Source organism: Mizuhopecten yessoensis, unplaced genomic scaffold (assembly GCF_002113885.1).
Source record: "Mizuhopecten yessoensis strain PY_sf001 unplaced genomic scaffold, ASM211388v2 scaffold11073, whole genome shotgun sequence".
NCBI lineage: Eukaryota > Metazoa > Mollusca > Bivalvia > Pectinida > Pectinidae > Mizuhopecten > Mizuhopecten yessoensis.
Genome location: NW_018408866.1, coordinates 230,892 through 245,461, shown reverse-complemented (window position 1 = coordinate 245,461; position 14,570 = coordinate 230,892). Strand labels below are relative to the sequence as shown.

The 14,570-nt window shown below is 38.7% G+C and overlaps 1 protein-coding gene across 1 annotated transcript in view; it reads right to left on the bottom strand.

Moving 5' to 3' along the window:
- Positions 1 to 6,846, bottom strand: part of LOC110465391 — a 51,859-nt gene extending 45,013 nt beyond the window's left edge. The window contains exon 1 of the mRNA XM_021521168.1: positions 5,792 to 6,846. Coding sequence (XP_021376843.1) covers positions 5,792 to 6,153 — 362 coding nt within the window. The 5' untranslated portion in view covers positions 6,154 to 6,846. The remainder of the gene's footprint in view (positions 1 to 5,791) is intronic.
- Positions 6,847 to 14,570: the final 7,724 nt, after the last annotated feature.

Genomic DNA, 14,570 nt, shown 5'->3' with positions numbered 1-14,570 from the left:
CAAGCTGACCAGTAACCGGTACAATGTTTAGATAAAGTATAACCAAGCTGACCAGTAACCAGTACAATGTTTATATACAGTATCACCAAGCTGACCAGAAACCGGTACAATGTTTGTACAATATAAACAAGCTGACCAGTAACCGGTACAATGTTTAGATAAAGTATAACCAAGCTGACCAGTAACCAGTACAATGTTTATATACAGTATCACCAAGCTGACCAGTAACCGGTACAATGTTTAGATAAAGTATAACCAAGCTGATCAGTAACCAGTACAATGTTTAGATAAAGTATAACCAAGCTGACCAGTAACCGGTACATGTTTAGATACAGTATCACCAAGCTGACCAATAACCGGTACAATGTTTAGATACAGTATCACCAAGCTGACCAGTAACCGGTACAATGTTTATATACAATATAAACAAGCTGATCAGTAACCGGTACAATGTTTAGACACAGTATAACCAAGCTGACCAGTAACCGGTACAATGTTTATGTTTATATACAGTATCACCAAGCTGACCAGTAACCAGTACAATGTTTAGACACAGTATCACCAAGCTGACCAGTAACCGGTACAATGTTTATATACAGTATCACCAAGTTGACCAGTAACCAGTACAATGTTTAGATAAAGTATAACCAAGCTGATCAGTAACCGGTACAATGTTTATATACAGTATAACCAAGCTGGCCAGTACACGTAGTTGACAGACTTCTGTTCCAAGTACCCTGTATACACACTCCTGAAGTACAAAGCTCCGTTCCCGCACACGTCTTGTAACATTATCTGAAATAATAGCCTACTTTAAGTTTAAGACTTTGTTTTGAAAATGATAAAAATCGAAATGTGATACTATATGTCCGATGATAATATTGATCCTTGTCGAACAATAACTGTGTATTAATACTTTGTTTCAGTTATTGGCCATATAAATGAAAACAATTACCGTACATTAAGGAATGTAAACAAAGCTATCTGTACATCGTCCTCAAGGTAAATGGTCAAGACCAACTTTAACAGATGTTACGTCCATTCATGTACAATGATAAAGCATTTAACATTACAATCAGTTATCTCTTATAATCAGAAATAATAACGGACCAAAAATTAATGTCCCTATATACATATGGTTAATCCCGATAAACCGTGTGGGGAAATAACATATAACATAGTTTATAGCCAATGTCTTGTAATTCGTGTACAAAACAAGACAGAACGGAATTAGTTACGGCGTCCACTCTACAAACACACCACACTCACTTACAACGATCACCGAGGACTAGTCTTACTCAATCTACACGGTATCACAAAATCACAACAGTCACACCAGATCACAGTGAACAAGGCAAAGTATTGCAAGGCAATACTCATATATTTAACAAACAGTACACTTATGTCAGTTTTTTTCAAAAGTAAAGTCAAAGGTCAAGCCATAGGTCGCAGTGACCTAATTCTTACACTCTGCACTCCGTCATTCCAATATGTCCCTGTACACCAAATCTGGATACTTCAGGTGAAATATACAGGAGAAATGCCCCGGACAAACATTTTCAAAAGTAAAGATCAAAGGTCAAGTCATAGCATATGTATATAGTGACCTCATTCTTGCACTCTGCATTCCATCATCCCAAGATGTCACTGTACACCAAATTCACCAAATCTGGTTACTTCAGGTGAAATTCTCATTGTCTCTAACACCATTCAGAGTTACCCAAAACCTCGGAATCAGTCATCTTACAAACTCGCAATCAAAGTTACACTTAACCTCGGAATCAGTCATCTTACAAACTCGCAATCAGAGTTACACAAAACCTCGGAATCAGTCATCTTACAAACTCGCAATCAGAGTTACACAAAACCTCGGAATCAGTCATCTTACAAACTCGCAATCAGAGTTACACAAAACCTCGGAATCAGTCATCTTACAAACTCGCAATCAGAGTTACACAAAACCTCGGAATCAGTCATCTTACAAACTCGCAATCAGAGTTACACAAAACCTCGGAATCAGTCATCTTACAAACTCGCAATCAGAGTTACACAAAACCTCGGAATCAGTCATCTTACAAACTCGCAATCAGAGTTACACAAAACCTCGGAATCAGTCATCTTACAAACTCGCAATCAGAGTTACACAAAACCTCGGAATCAGTCATCTTACAAACTCGCAATCAGAGTTACACAAAACCTCGGAATCAGTCATCTTACAAACTCGCAATCAGAGTTACCCAAAACCTCGGAATCAGTCATCTTACAAACTCGCAATCAGAGTTACACAAAACCTCGGAATCAGTCATCTTACAAACTCGCAATCAGAGTTACACAAAACCTCGGAATCAGTCATCTTACAAACTCGCAATCAGAGTTACCCAAAACCTCGGAATCAGTCATCTTACAAACTCGCAATCAGAGTTACACAAAACCTCGGAATCAGTCATCTTACAAACTCGCAATCAGAGTTACCCAAAACCTCGCAACACGATCTACTAGAGTCGCCTTAAAACACCGCAATCGCAGTCACTTATATTATTAACCTGCTTATACAATCTTTGCAACTTTAGATACAATGAAATACGCTGAAATATTCGATCGTTGTAATCATAAATACTCTCAGATATACATTCCTTTTACTTACATTCAGACATTGAGGAACTTTTTCACGATCAAAAGTTTTAAGAACTTGATACAAACCGGTCTAATAGGGTCGCTGTACATTTGAAACATCATTACATCTCTCGCTACCCCAATACCCTTTCCAGACAAAGAAGAGCTAGTCTTCAAATGATTGAGCTGAAACCTCGATCCATTTGAATTACTATTAAACGTTTCAAGTATTGATATAAAAAAAAGTGAAAAGAAACATTTGTTTACCGTGGAATAAAAGACGGTCCGTTGGTGTTTAAGTGTGGTTACCCAGGGTCCTCACATACGGAGTACGGCAATTAGTGGCTACATTTAAGTGTCTGCCGAAGTCATCAGTGCCCGTGTGTATCTAAGTATTGTATTTATTTTCACATACGTTTGGTTTGTTTGTGTTTTACGTCCCTGTAACAAATATGGTCATTTAAGGACGTGCCACTGTTTTTGGTGGTGGAGGAAAGCCGGAGTTCCCGGAGAAAAACCACCGACATACGGCGAGTACTTGGCAACTGCCCCGCGTAGGTCTCGAGCGAACCCGCAACCCAGTGGTGGAGGGCTAGTGGTAGCAGAATGTCAGACGCGTTAACCACTTTGCCACTGCATCCTCTACATACGTTTGTACCCTTATTACCAAATCATTGGAAAGTCAGGACACTTGATTTTTGTCACAAGTCTGAATGCCCGAGAACTCACACACAGCTCTTTGAACTACTTAGCTCCACTCTGTTTTCAAATATCAACCAAGTTCTAGTTGAAAATGCCACTAATGAAAAAGGAAATATCGATCTTAAAGCACCTGAAATGATGCACATTTCAAATTTGAAACGCGCACCTAATCCCGTGTCTATGACAGCACGAGATTGACTTTCCGCCCCTTACCAGGCCGTGCTAGGGAGGCATATCGCTTTATTGTAAACCTTATAACTTCAACCCATGTTTGATTGCGAGTGTTAACATACTTTAATTATAAACTGACTACACTCAATAGACTCTGTCTTCCGGGAGACCCGAAGGTACACGTAGTTCAAGGTAGTTAATTTGTACCACGTCCAAGACTAGATTCCTGGTATATCACCACAAAATAAGTAACTTTAGTGAAATTAAACTACATTTGTAAATTGTAAAAAGCGGAGCCTGGTCAAATGTAAATGGGAACATTTAATTAGCCAACATTTATTATGTAACTAGACCTGCTTTAATATGTAACCAGACACGCTATCATTTGTAACTAAACCTGCTTTTAAGCGTAATCATACACAATGTAATGTGTAACTAGATAAAAACTGCTATCATATGTAATGTAATGTGAAACAAGGCCTGCTGTAATACGTAACAAGACCCCCTGTATTATGTTACAAGACCTGCTGTAATATGTAAACAGACCTGCTGTAATGTACAACAAGACCTGCTGTAATATGTAAACAGACCTGCTGTAATGTACAACAAGACCTGCTGTAATGTGTAACTAGACCTACTGTACTGTGTAAGGAGACCTGCTGTAATATGTAACAAGACCTGCTGTAATGTGAGTCTAGGCCTGCTGTAATGCGTAACAAGACTTGATGTTATGTTTAACTAGACCTGCTGTAATATGTCACTAGACTTGTTGTAATGTGTAACAAGACCTGCTGTAATGTGTCCATATACCTGCTTTAATGTGTACACCTGCCGTTATTTGTAAATGCGTGTTATTTTCAGTGTGTACCTTGTAGTTCCTTCGTTGTCGACAAACTGATATATTCAATAGTCCTTCGTTGTCGACAAACTGAGATATTTAATAGTTCCTTCGTTGTCGAACAGCTGAGATATTTAATAGTTCCTTCGTTGTCGACAAACTGAGATATGTAAGGGAAGACATAAAAAAATTACAGTCTGAAAATCCTGGACTTGTTTCAAGCGTCGCATTAACCTGACGAGGTCCCATGTCACCACCGGAGACTTCCTCCCAGGGAATGTTATCACAAGCAATACCTTCATATTTTTATCAGTAGTGAAAAGAAAGATTCTTTAAACCTGATATGGTTAGCAACGACAGGACTTTGTGCGGGTCAAGTGTCTCTTTAATTATCTTTCCATTGAATAGACTGCATTGTTGTGCCATTAAACAACAGTCAAAGCGACAGTGTAATATCACAGGTACCTGCGACTTTGGTACAGCTAAATTTGGACACAAGCTAAGATGTTTAGAGTAATTTTACACGTTTTACCGCTATTATGTCAACTTTCAGTGAAAATGTCATCCGCAATGATGATATATACGAGAAAATTGATCTAAACCTCATAAACTCGTAACACCTTATTTTATGTCAAATTATAGCTTGAATAATCATCATGTCCCTGTGTGTGATATAACATGCAGTGTATTAATACTCCTCGCAATCTGTAACGAGGGATGTGGAGACAAATCTCCTGGTCCTAATACAGTCCTAACAGGATATAAAATAAAATGTCGTCAAGTTACTTATTCTACCATGCAAATCAACTCTTGATTCAATATTGTGTAACATAGATTTCAAAGTTTACACATACAATGTAATTAGTGTATAAACAGTACTATTGAATCCCCTAAACACCATGCACAGAGAACCAAGTTAACACATCTGAGACTATCTAAGGAAGAACAACCCAGAATCGTTATACCAGGAAAAGAACGATGATTTAGGACGAAACACGGAAAATTGCCGATAAGCCAGTTTTAGATATTATACATCTTTCAGTAGAGATTTAGGACACTATGTAATGGAGAGTCAGCACAGATCTGATATAGCATATCGGAGCGATGACACCGATGATTAGATAGACGATGTATTGGCTAATTAGATCGTAAACGGAGGTTATAATGGCACTAACCGTGTGTTCCTTAGCAATGGTTGGCCAACAAATTGTTGTAAAATAAGTTTGTTATGACAAAGTGTGTGCTTAGATTGAGGATTTTGTTGGCGGAGAGTCTAGTTCCTATTGAATTATCGTTATAAGTGGTAGACAGGTAGCGTTATGTAGAGGAGAGCGTTACTATATCTATCGCATCATCGACCTACCGCAGACGTCATCTCCTGCTGGAGAGGTCATCGTGGTCAAGTTACACCTTATATTGTTAAAGATATTGGTTTACACATGGATGGCAATAAACAATAATACTCACGAACAACTTGTTCTTTCTCTCCTTCTGACGTTTTTGAAGTATATTTCCGTTTGCTGCCGTGTTGGTCCGAGGATGGGAATCCGTTGCCCAGTGCCTGCCGAACTCTTTCCGGAGTTTCGTGAGGTTCTCGAGTCTTTCTGGGAACTGATGTCAGAGCGGGACTCAGATCGGCTCAGACTCTCGGGAGTATTTACCGGAGGAACCATGATGGGTCGCTTCCGGTCCCGTGGACGGTAGGAGATGATGTGCCAGAGGTCTATCCCCCGGACCTTTGGGGAGGAGACCACAGGACGGTGCCGCGGCGTGCTCGGGAACGTCCAGTGATGAGTATGTGACCTCACAAGGTTCACAGGCATCTCCATTGTCTTAAAGGTGCTGGTACTCCGGGAATCCAGTCTTCACTCAGCCCATCACTACAGGGACAATCTGAGGACGTTCACAACTGACACTTCACACACGCTTACCCGTGAACTCATCTCAACGAAAGCTTAATACAAAGTGAAGTCCATGAAGTGTGCCTAAAAACAATTCACTACAAGGAGTATCGCAAGTTTTATATGAAATTATGTTGAAGTCATGCGATCTTTCACCGAACACGTGGCGTATCCGTCATATTCTCGACTTAAATATTGACATATTTAAAACCATGACATACAGCCCGCGTGTTTAACTATTTCCACTGATCCCTTTAATTGCTCCATTAACTCCGCGGTCATTTAAAACTTCACAAGTGTCGTCTCAAATTTCTAATCGTCGAGAAATTTAAACGGGAGGCCAGGCTTTTCGAAAATCAATGAACTGCACTTGAATCTGACCAGTAGGTATAGCGGAAACCTGTGGGCCTGTTACTGGGGACGGCCAGACCTACAGACACACTGTGGGTATAACCTACAATCAAATATCCCTGGAGACAATAGATAATTAGGAATGGCTATGTATGCTTGTTCACGCGGCAGAACTTCTCCGATAGCTCCAATGACAATATATACCCCTACGAGCTTCGGACTGATGGCACGTCAACGCGCCGAGAAGTAGACAAATGACTTTACCCAATGTTCAATAGTTCGATCTGTATATCAATCAATCACTTCATACATCTACTATATTGTACGCTCAACTATTTCATTGTGGGTTTTAAATACAGCTCCCAGGTGAGGGGGGCCCGCTGTAGACTCTGTCGTCACACAATAGACGTGTAAATATTGTCAACTTTACCAATTGAAATATAACAACTTTGAATCGTTGCAATTGAAAAGAAATGTAGTGTGTATTTGTAACGAAATGAGTCAGTGTTTGTTAAAAATCATTGAAAAATGTAGTTCCATTGATTTGACGTATGTATTAAAGTTTTTGAATTATGTGATAATGTATTAACGCTATGGGAACAAATTAACCAATATCAACCACTTTATCACGCTTTGGTGTTGGTGTGTGTGACTTACAAGATATGTTCACTGTTTGGTAGGTGGGACTTTACACGACGTGTTCATTGTTAGAGATGTGGGACTTTATACGACGTGTTCGTTGTTAGAGGTGTCGGACTTAACACGATGTGTACATTGTTTGAGGTGTGGGACTTAACACGATGTGTACATTGTTAGAGGTGTGGGACTTTACACGATGTGTACATTATTCGAGGTGCGGGACTTTACACGATGTGTACATTATTAGAGGTGTGGGACTTTATACGACGTGTTCGTTGTTAGAGGTGTGGGACTTTACACGATGTGTTCATTATTAGAGGTGTGGGACTTTACACGATGTGTTCATTGTTAGAGATGTGGGACTTTATACGACGTGTTCGTTGTTAGAGGTGTGGGACTTTACACGATGTGTTCATTGTGAGAGGTGTGGGACTTTACACGATGTGTTCGTTGTTAGAGGTGTGGGACTTTACACGATGTGTTCATTGTTAGAGGTGTGGGACTTTACACGATGTGTTCGTTGTTAGAGGTGTGGGACTTTACACGATGTGTTCATTGTGAGAGGTGTGGGACTTTACACGATGTGTTCGTTGTTAGAGGTGTGGGACTTTACACGATGTGTTCATTGTTAGAGGTGTGGGACTTTACACGATGTGTTCGTTGTTAGAGGTGTGGGACTTTACACGATGTGTTCATTGTTAGAGGTGTGGGACTTTACACGATGTGTTCGTTGTTAGAGGTGTGGGACTTTACACGATGTGTTCATTGTGAGAGGTGTGGGACTTTACACGATGTGTTCGTTGTTAGAGGTGTGGGACTTTACACGATGTGTTCATTGTTAGAGGTGTGGGACTTTACACGATGTGTTCGTTGTTAGAGGTGTGGGACTTTACACGATGTGTTCATTGTGAGAGGTGTGGGACTTTACACGATGTGTTCGTTGTTAGAGGTGTGGGACTTTACACGATGTGTTCATTGTGAGAGGTGTGGGACTTTACACGATGTGTTCGTTGTTAGAGGTGTGGGTCTTTACACGATGTGTACATTATTAGAGGTCTGGAGCTTTACACGATGTGTTCATTGTTAGAGATGTGGGACTTTAAACGATGTGTTCATTGTTGGAGGTGTGGGACTTTACACGATGAGTTCATTGTTGAGATGTGGGACTTTACACGATGTGTTTATTGTTAGAGGGGTCGGACTTAACAAGGTGTGTTCGTTGTTAGAGGCGTGGGACTTTACACGGTGTGTTCATTGATAGAGGTGTGGGACTTAACAAGACATGTTCATTGTTAGAGGTGTGGGACTTTACACTATGTGTTCGTTGTTAGTGGTGTGGGACTTTACACGACGTGTTCATTGTGAGAGGTGTGGAGCTTTACACGACGTGTTCATTGTTAGAGGTGTGTGACTTTAAACCATGTGTTCATTGTGAGAGATGTGGGGCTTTACACGACGTGTTCATTGTTAGCGGTGTGGGTCTTTACACGATGTGTACATTGTTAGAGGTGTGGGACTTTACACGATGTGTTCATTGTGAGAGGTGTGGGGCTTTACACGACGTGTTCGTTGTTAGTGGTGTGGGACTTTACACGATGTGTCCATTGTGAGAGGTGTGGGGCTTTACACTATGTGTTCATTGTGAGAGGGTTGGGGCTTTACACTATGTGTTCATTGTGAGAGGTGTAGAGCTTTACACGATGTGTTTGTTGTATGTGATGTGGGACTTTACACGATGTGTTAATTATTATGAGTGTTGGACTTTACACGATGTGTGAATTGTGAGATTTTGGGGAATTATGTGACTTAACATAGTATGTTCATGATCAGAGCCTTGGAACCGTACAAGTGTTATCATTGGAGATTTGGGACCTGACACCGAGTGTTGACACCTCTGTGGGGCTCCCTATCTAGCTCCAGCCGGTATTCAGACTGGGTAGGGGATATCATACACACTTGTGAGACACACACTAGATTTATTGTTTGGATATTACAGACCTTTAAATATTATTCGTATTAACAAATACAACATCTGATTTGTTGATGGTGTGGATTAAATAAGGGTATATAGAACAAGCCTGTTCACACAACGTATAAGGACGTGGCTGTGACGGTCGGCGCTTCTGGGTTATTGATATACATAATACATTATTTTGTTTATTTGATAAATCCGATGTAGGCAAACACCACTAGCTTATGTTGTTTGTGAATGATAAACTACAGAGTGTTCAGATGATAAAATCTTATATGCTCTAATGGTTTTCTAATTTCCTTTCTTATTTCCGTCAAAATAAAACTTTCAGAGTTGAAAGAACTTAAAAAAATATGTTTTTAAATTGCGGTTGAAATTCAAATGGTATGTCACTAAAGTGGGTATATTACCAACAACCATTACTGCGGGGTATCAATTATTTACGGACATCCCGTACCGTAGACATGTGTTATTTACGGATATCCCTTATCGTAGAGATATAGTTATTTACGGATATTCGAACCGTAGATACATAAAGTTATTTATGGACATCCCGTACCGTACAGATATATTGTTTTTTTATGGACATCCCGTACCGTAGAGATATAAATTATTCACGGACATCCCGAACCGTAGAGATACACTGTATTATTTTCATTGACATCCCGTACCGTAGAGATATACCGTATTATATTTTTATGGACCTCCCGTACCGAAGAGACATAACATAATTTACGGACATCCCGTACCGTAGAGATATAATTATTTACGGACATCCCGTACTGTAGAGATACACTGTATTATTTTTAGTTCACCTGGCCCGAAGGGCCAAGGGGGCTTATTCCGTGGTGCGGCGTCCGTCGTCTGTCCGTCGTCCGGCGTCAATATTTTATTTTTAAACAACTTCTTCTTAATAACCAAAAGGCCTAGGGTGATGATATTTGGCCAGAAGCAAACTGGGACGAAGGGCTACCAAGTTTGTTCAAACAAAGGACATTCACCCAGTTTCAAGGTCACAGGGGTAAAATATGTTAAAAAACTTTAAACAACTTCTTCTAAATAACCAAAATGCCCAGGGTGGTGATATTTAGCAAGTAGCATGCTGGGATAAAGGGCTACAAAATTGTTCAAATGAATGACCTTCACTTATATTCAAGGTCACATGGGTCAATTGTCTTAAAAAACCTTTAAACAACTTCTTCTGAATAACCAAAAGGACCAGTATGGTTTTATTTGGTCAGTGGCATGCTGGGATGAAGGGCAACTAAGTTTGTTCAAATAAATGACCTTCGCCCATATTCAAGTTCACAGGGGTCAACTATGTTAAAAAACAACTTCTTCTAATTAAACAACACCGGGTGATGATATTTGGCCAGTAGCATACTGAGATGAAGGGCTCCTAAGTTTGTTCAAATGAATGACCTTAAGTCATATTCAAGGTCACAGGGGTCAATTGTATAAACATCTTCTTCTAAATAACCAAAAGGCCAAAGATGTTGATATTTGGTCAGTAGCAGACAAGGATAAATGGCTACCAAGTTTGTTTAAATGAATGCCCTTGACTTATATTTCAGGTCACAGGGATAAAATATGTTCAAAATATTTAAACAACTTCTTCTGAATAACAAAAAGGCTCATGCCGTTGATATTTGGCCAATAGCATGCTAGGTTGATGGGCTACCAAGTTTGTTCAAATAAATGACCTTCACCCATATTCAATGTCACAGGGGTCAAATATATTCAAAATCTTTAAACAGCTTCTTCTGAAAAACCAAAAAGCGCAAGATGATGATATTTGGTTCAGAACATGATGGGATAAAGGGCTACATAAAAAATTTACAAAGTTTGTTCAAATTATTGACCTTGAGGTCACAGATGTTAAAATATTTAAACAACTTCTTCTGAATATCAATAAGGCCTATATAGAATGTTGATATTTGGTCAGTAGTATGCTGGGAACAAGGGCTACCAAGTTTGTTATTGAGAATGACCTTGACTTATATTCAAGGTCACAGTGGCAAATTTGTTTAAAATTCTTTTAACGACTTCTTCTGAATAACCATGAGGCCAAGACTGTTGATATTTAGCCAGTAGCATGCTTGGATGAAGGGCTATCAATATTTTTCATTTGAATGACCTTAATTTACTTTCAAGGTCAAATTTGGTCAAATATGTGTAAACATTTAAATGAGCTACTTTCAATAAACAAAAGGATAGGGTGGTGATATTTTGCAAGTTGCATCCTGAGATGAAGGGCTATACAAATTGTTCAACATAATGACCTTGTTCGACTTTCGGGGTCACAGGGATGAAATGTTTTTAAATCTTTTAACGGGTTCTTTTGAATGACTTTTAATAATAAATACTGATATTTTGCCTGTAGCTTTATTTTTCATTTGAATGACATTGTACCACTTTCGAGGTAACATTTAGTCAAATATGTTTAAACATTTAAATGATCTAATTTCAAAACACAAAAGGATAGGGTGGTGATATTTTGCAAGTTGCATCCTGAGATGAAGGGCTTTACAATTTGTACAACACAATGACCTTGTTCGACTTTCAAGGTCACAGGGGTGAAATGTTTTAAAATCTTTTTAGATGTTCTTTTGAATGACTTTAAATCATAAATACTGATATTTTGTCTTTAGCTTTATTTAAAATCTCTTCACAGGTGAGCGATGCAGGCCCATTGGGCCTCTTGTTAATGGGTATCCCGTACCGTAGAGATAAAAGTTATTTACGGACATCCCTTACCGTAGAGATATAAAAGTATTTACGGACATTCGACGTAAACCACACTGTCAGTCCATGATGTCCTTCGTTTTCTCGGGTTAATTGGCACCAAGCGATTTGTTTTGTGTTTAATTGACATTTTTACCTGTCCGTGCACTGTATCTATGATTCCAGTCTGTTAAGACATGTGCGCTCTGTATCTCGAACCCTATAGCTGGCTCGTTTAAAGCCCCTCATATCCAATATGTATTTTACTGTCACAGGAATGAACTGCCCCACATGATTTGATTTAACACGATCCTGATATAATGGTGCCTTTCTATAGATTTATATTAAATAATAGATATGTTATCTTTATATATAAGTTAGATTGCGTGGGGTTTAACGCCTTCACAGCAGCTCATTCTCGATGTCCAGACATATTCCAGAGGTGCAGAAAGCGTAAGTGAGCGTAACCCCTGGATATCGAGGATGGCAACAGCTATGGTTGATATGAAGAAGTAGTTAGGAATAATACGTACTGATAACGAGAGTTACCTTTCTTGTTCCGTCTTCATATCAACCATAGCTGTTGCCATCCTCGGTATCCAGGGGTTACGCTCACTTACGCTTTCTGCACCTCTGGAATATGTCGTAGCAAAATCGAAGGCTTAGTGTTCGCCATCTTGTGGATGAGACACGAAGACTGGTGTGATCCTTTGATGTCGCCAAAAGAATCTTTTTTACCCGAGACCAATCAAATAGCAAGCCGCGTGCCTTCAATTTTGCTATGACATATTTCAGGGGTGCAGAGAGCGTAAATGAGCGTAACCCCTGGACATCGAGGATGAGCTGCTGTGAAGGCGTTAAACCCCACGCAATCCAGCTTTCTTGCTGTAAGGAAAGTGTATTTTGATGTCCACGTGTACGGCCTGTATCTTCGTCAGAGCCTTTTAAACACTCTGTAAACCACTTCTTATATACCCTGTTTACTAGTGTTTATAATCTGTATACAAATCATTATATAACCTTCTCAATATTTCTTTGTAAAGACATCTTGGTTATATTTTATAATAAACAAGAGGCACTGAGTTAGGACCAGTCTCCTGGGAAAATCCTAACAAAAGTTTATCCAAATTTTGATGCTCAACAATATATATACTACTATAGACAGGTATTACACATGTATATATTAGCACAGACAGGTATTACACATGCTGTATACGATCACAGACAAATATTACACATGCATATACTATCACAGATAGGTATTGCACATACAAATACTACTACAGACATGTATTACACATGCACTACAGACAGGTATTACACATGTACTACAGACAGGTATTACACATGTACTACAGACAGGTATTACACATGTATATACTATCACAGACAGGTGTTACACATGTAATTACTAATTACTACTACAGACAAGTATTACATATGTATTTACTATCACAGACATGTATTACACCTGTATTTACTACTACAGACAGGTATTACACATGCATTTACTATCACAGATAGGTATTTCACATGTATTTACTATCACAGACAGTTGATATAACACATGCAATTACTTACTACAGAGAGGTTCCTATATATATTGATATTCGGGGTTTTTTTGGGGAGGGGGTTGAATAGGAAACAGTTTTATGTATTTTCTCATTATATAAATATCTGTTTTACCATGATATCTTATATTTGAATGGTTTTAAAGTGCATGCTGTTACCATGAATTTGGCTAATGTGTGAAATGCCTTTTAGGTCACAAAATACAATTGTATCTCTACAAAATATATCTAGTGATCAATATCTCAAATACTTTAAAGAACATGCACCTGATGATGAAATATCATTTATCTGTATGTATGTATTAAATAATGAAATATTACTTCTTGTCTGTGATAGTAAAAGTAAATACAAGTTTATAACCAGTTTGAAACAATGAATTAATGTTCTTTATTACCTGACAATATATTGATAGAACATAGAATTACAAATACATAAGTATGTTCCCTTAATGTCTGTGATAGTTAAAACAATTTTATCTGAAGCAATATAATTAATGATCCATAGCCTGTCTGTGATAATAAATACAGGTGTATGACCAGTCTGAAACAGTAAATAAAAAAATATGTTCCTACATGTATGTCTGTGATAAGCAGCCTGAAACAATTAATAAATGTTCCTAATATTTTATCGAATTACTTTTAAAACATTTAGAGGAAATCCGTGAAAAAAATCAAGATAAAACATTTTAATGACTAAATTGTAAGTTAAACATGCAGTAGGATCGTTCTCCTTTAATCATGAAATACATAGGAACATCCCTTTCTCCATCACTTACCCCTATCTACTTTATAATGCTTAACCTTTTAAAATAAAATTAATACCGCTATAAACTTTCATTTACTTCATTTCCGGTTAAGAAATTCGAAACTGAGTCTTCCGATTTAGTGCTTTACCGTTCACAGCTCCCGTTTATAACATTAGTGACAAACGGCGGCTGTGAAAAGCTAACTTCGCACTCACACAGTTGCGTATTTTGTTCAATCCCTCAAGCGGCGCAAAGCGCCGCCGGGGTTTGGTCTGTAAACACTTTGTCCACTTCCGGTGCTTCCACATGCGTGAAAGCCTTCTGGGAAATTAAGGCCGCACA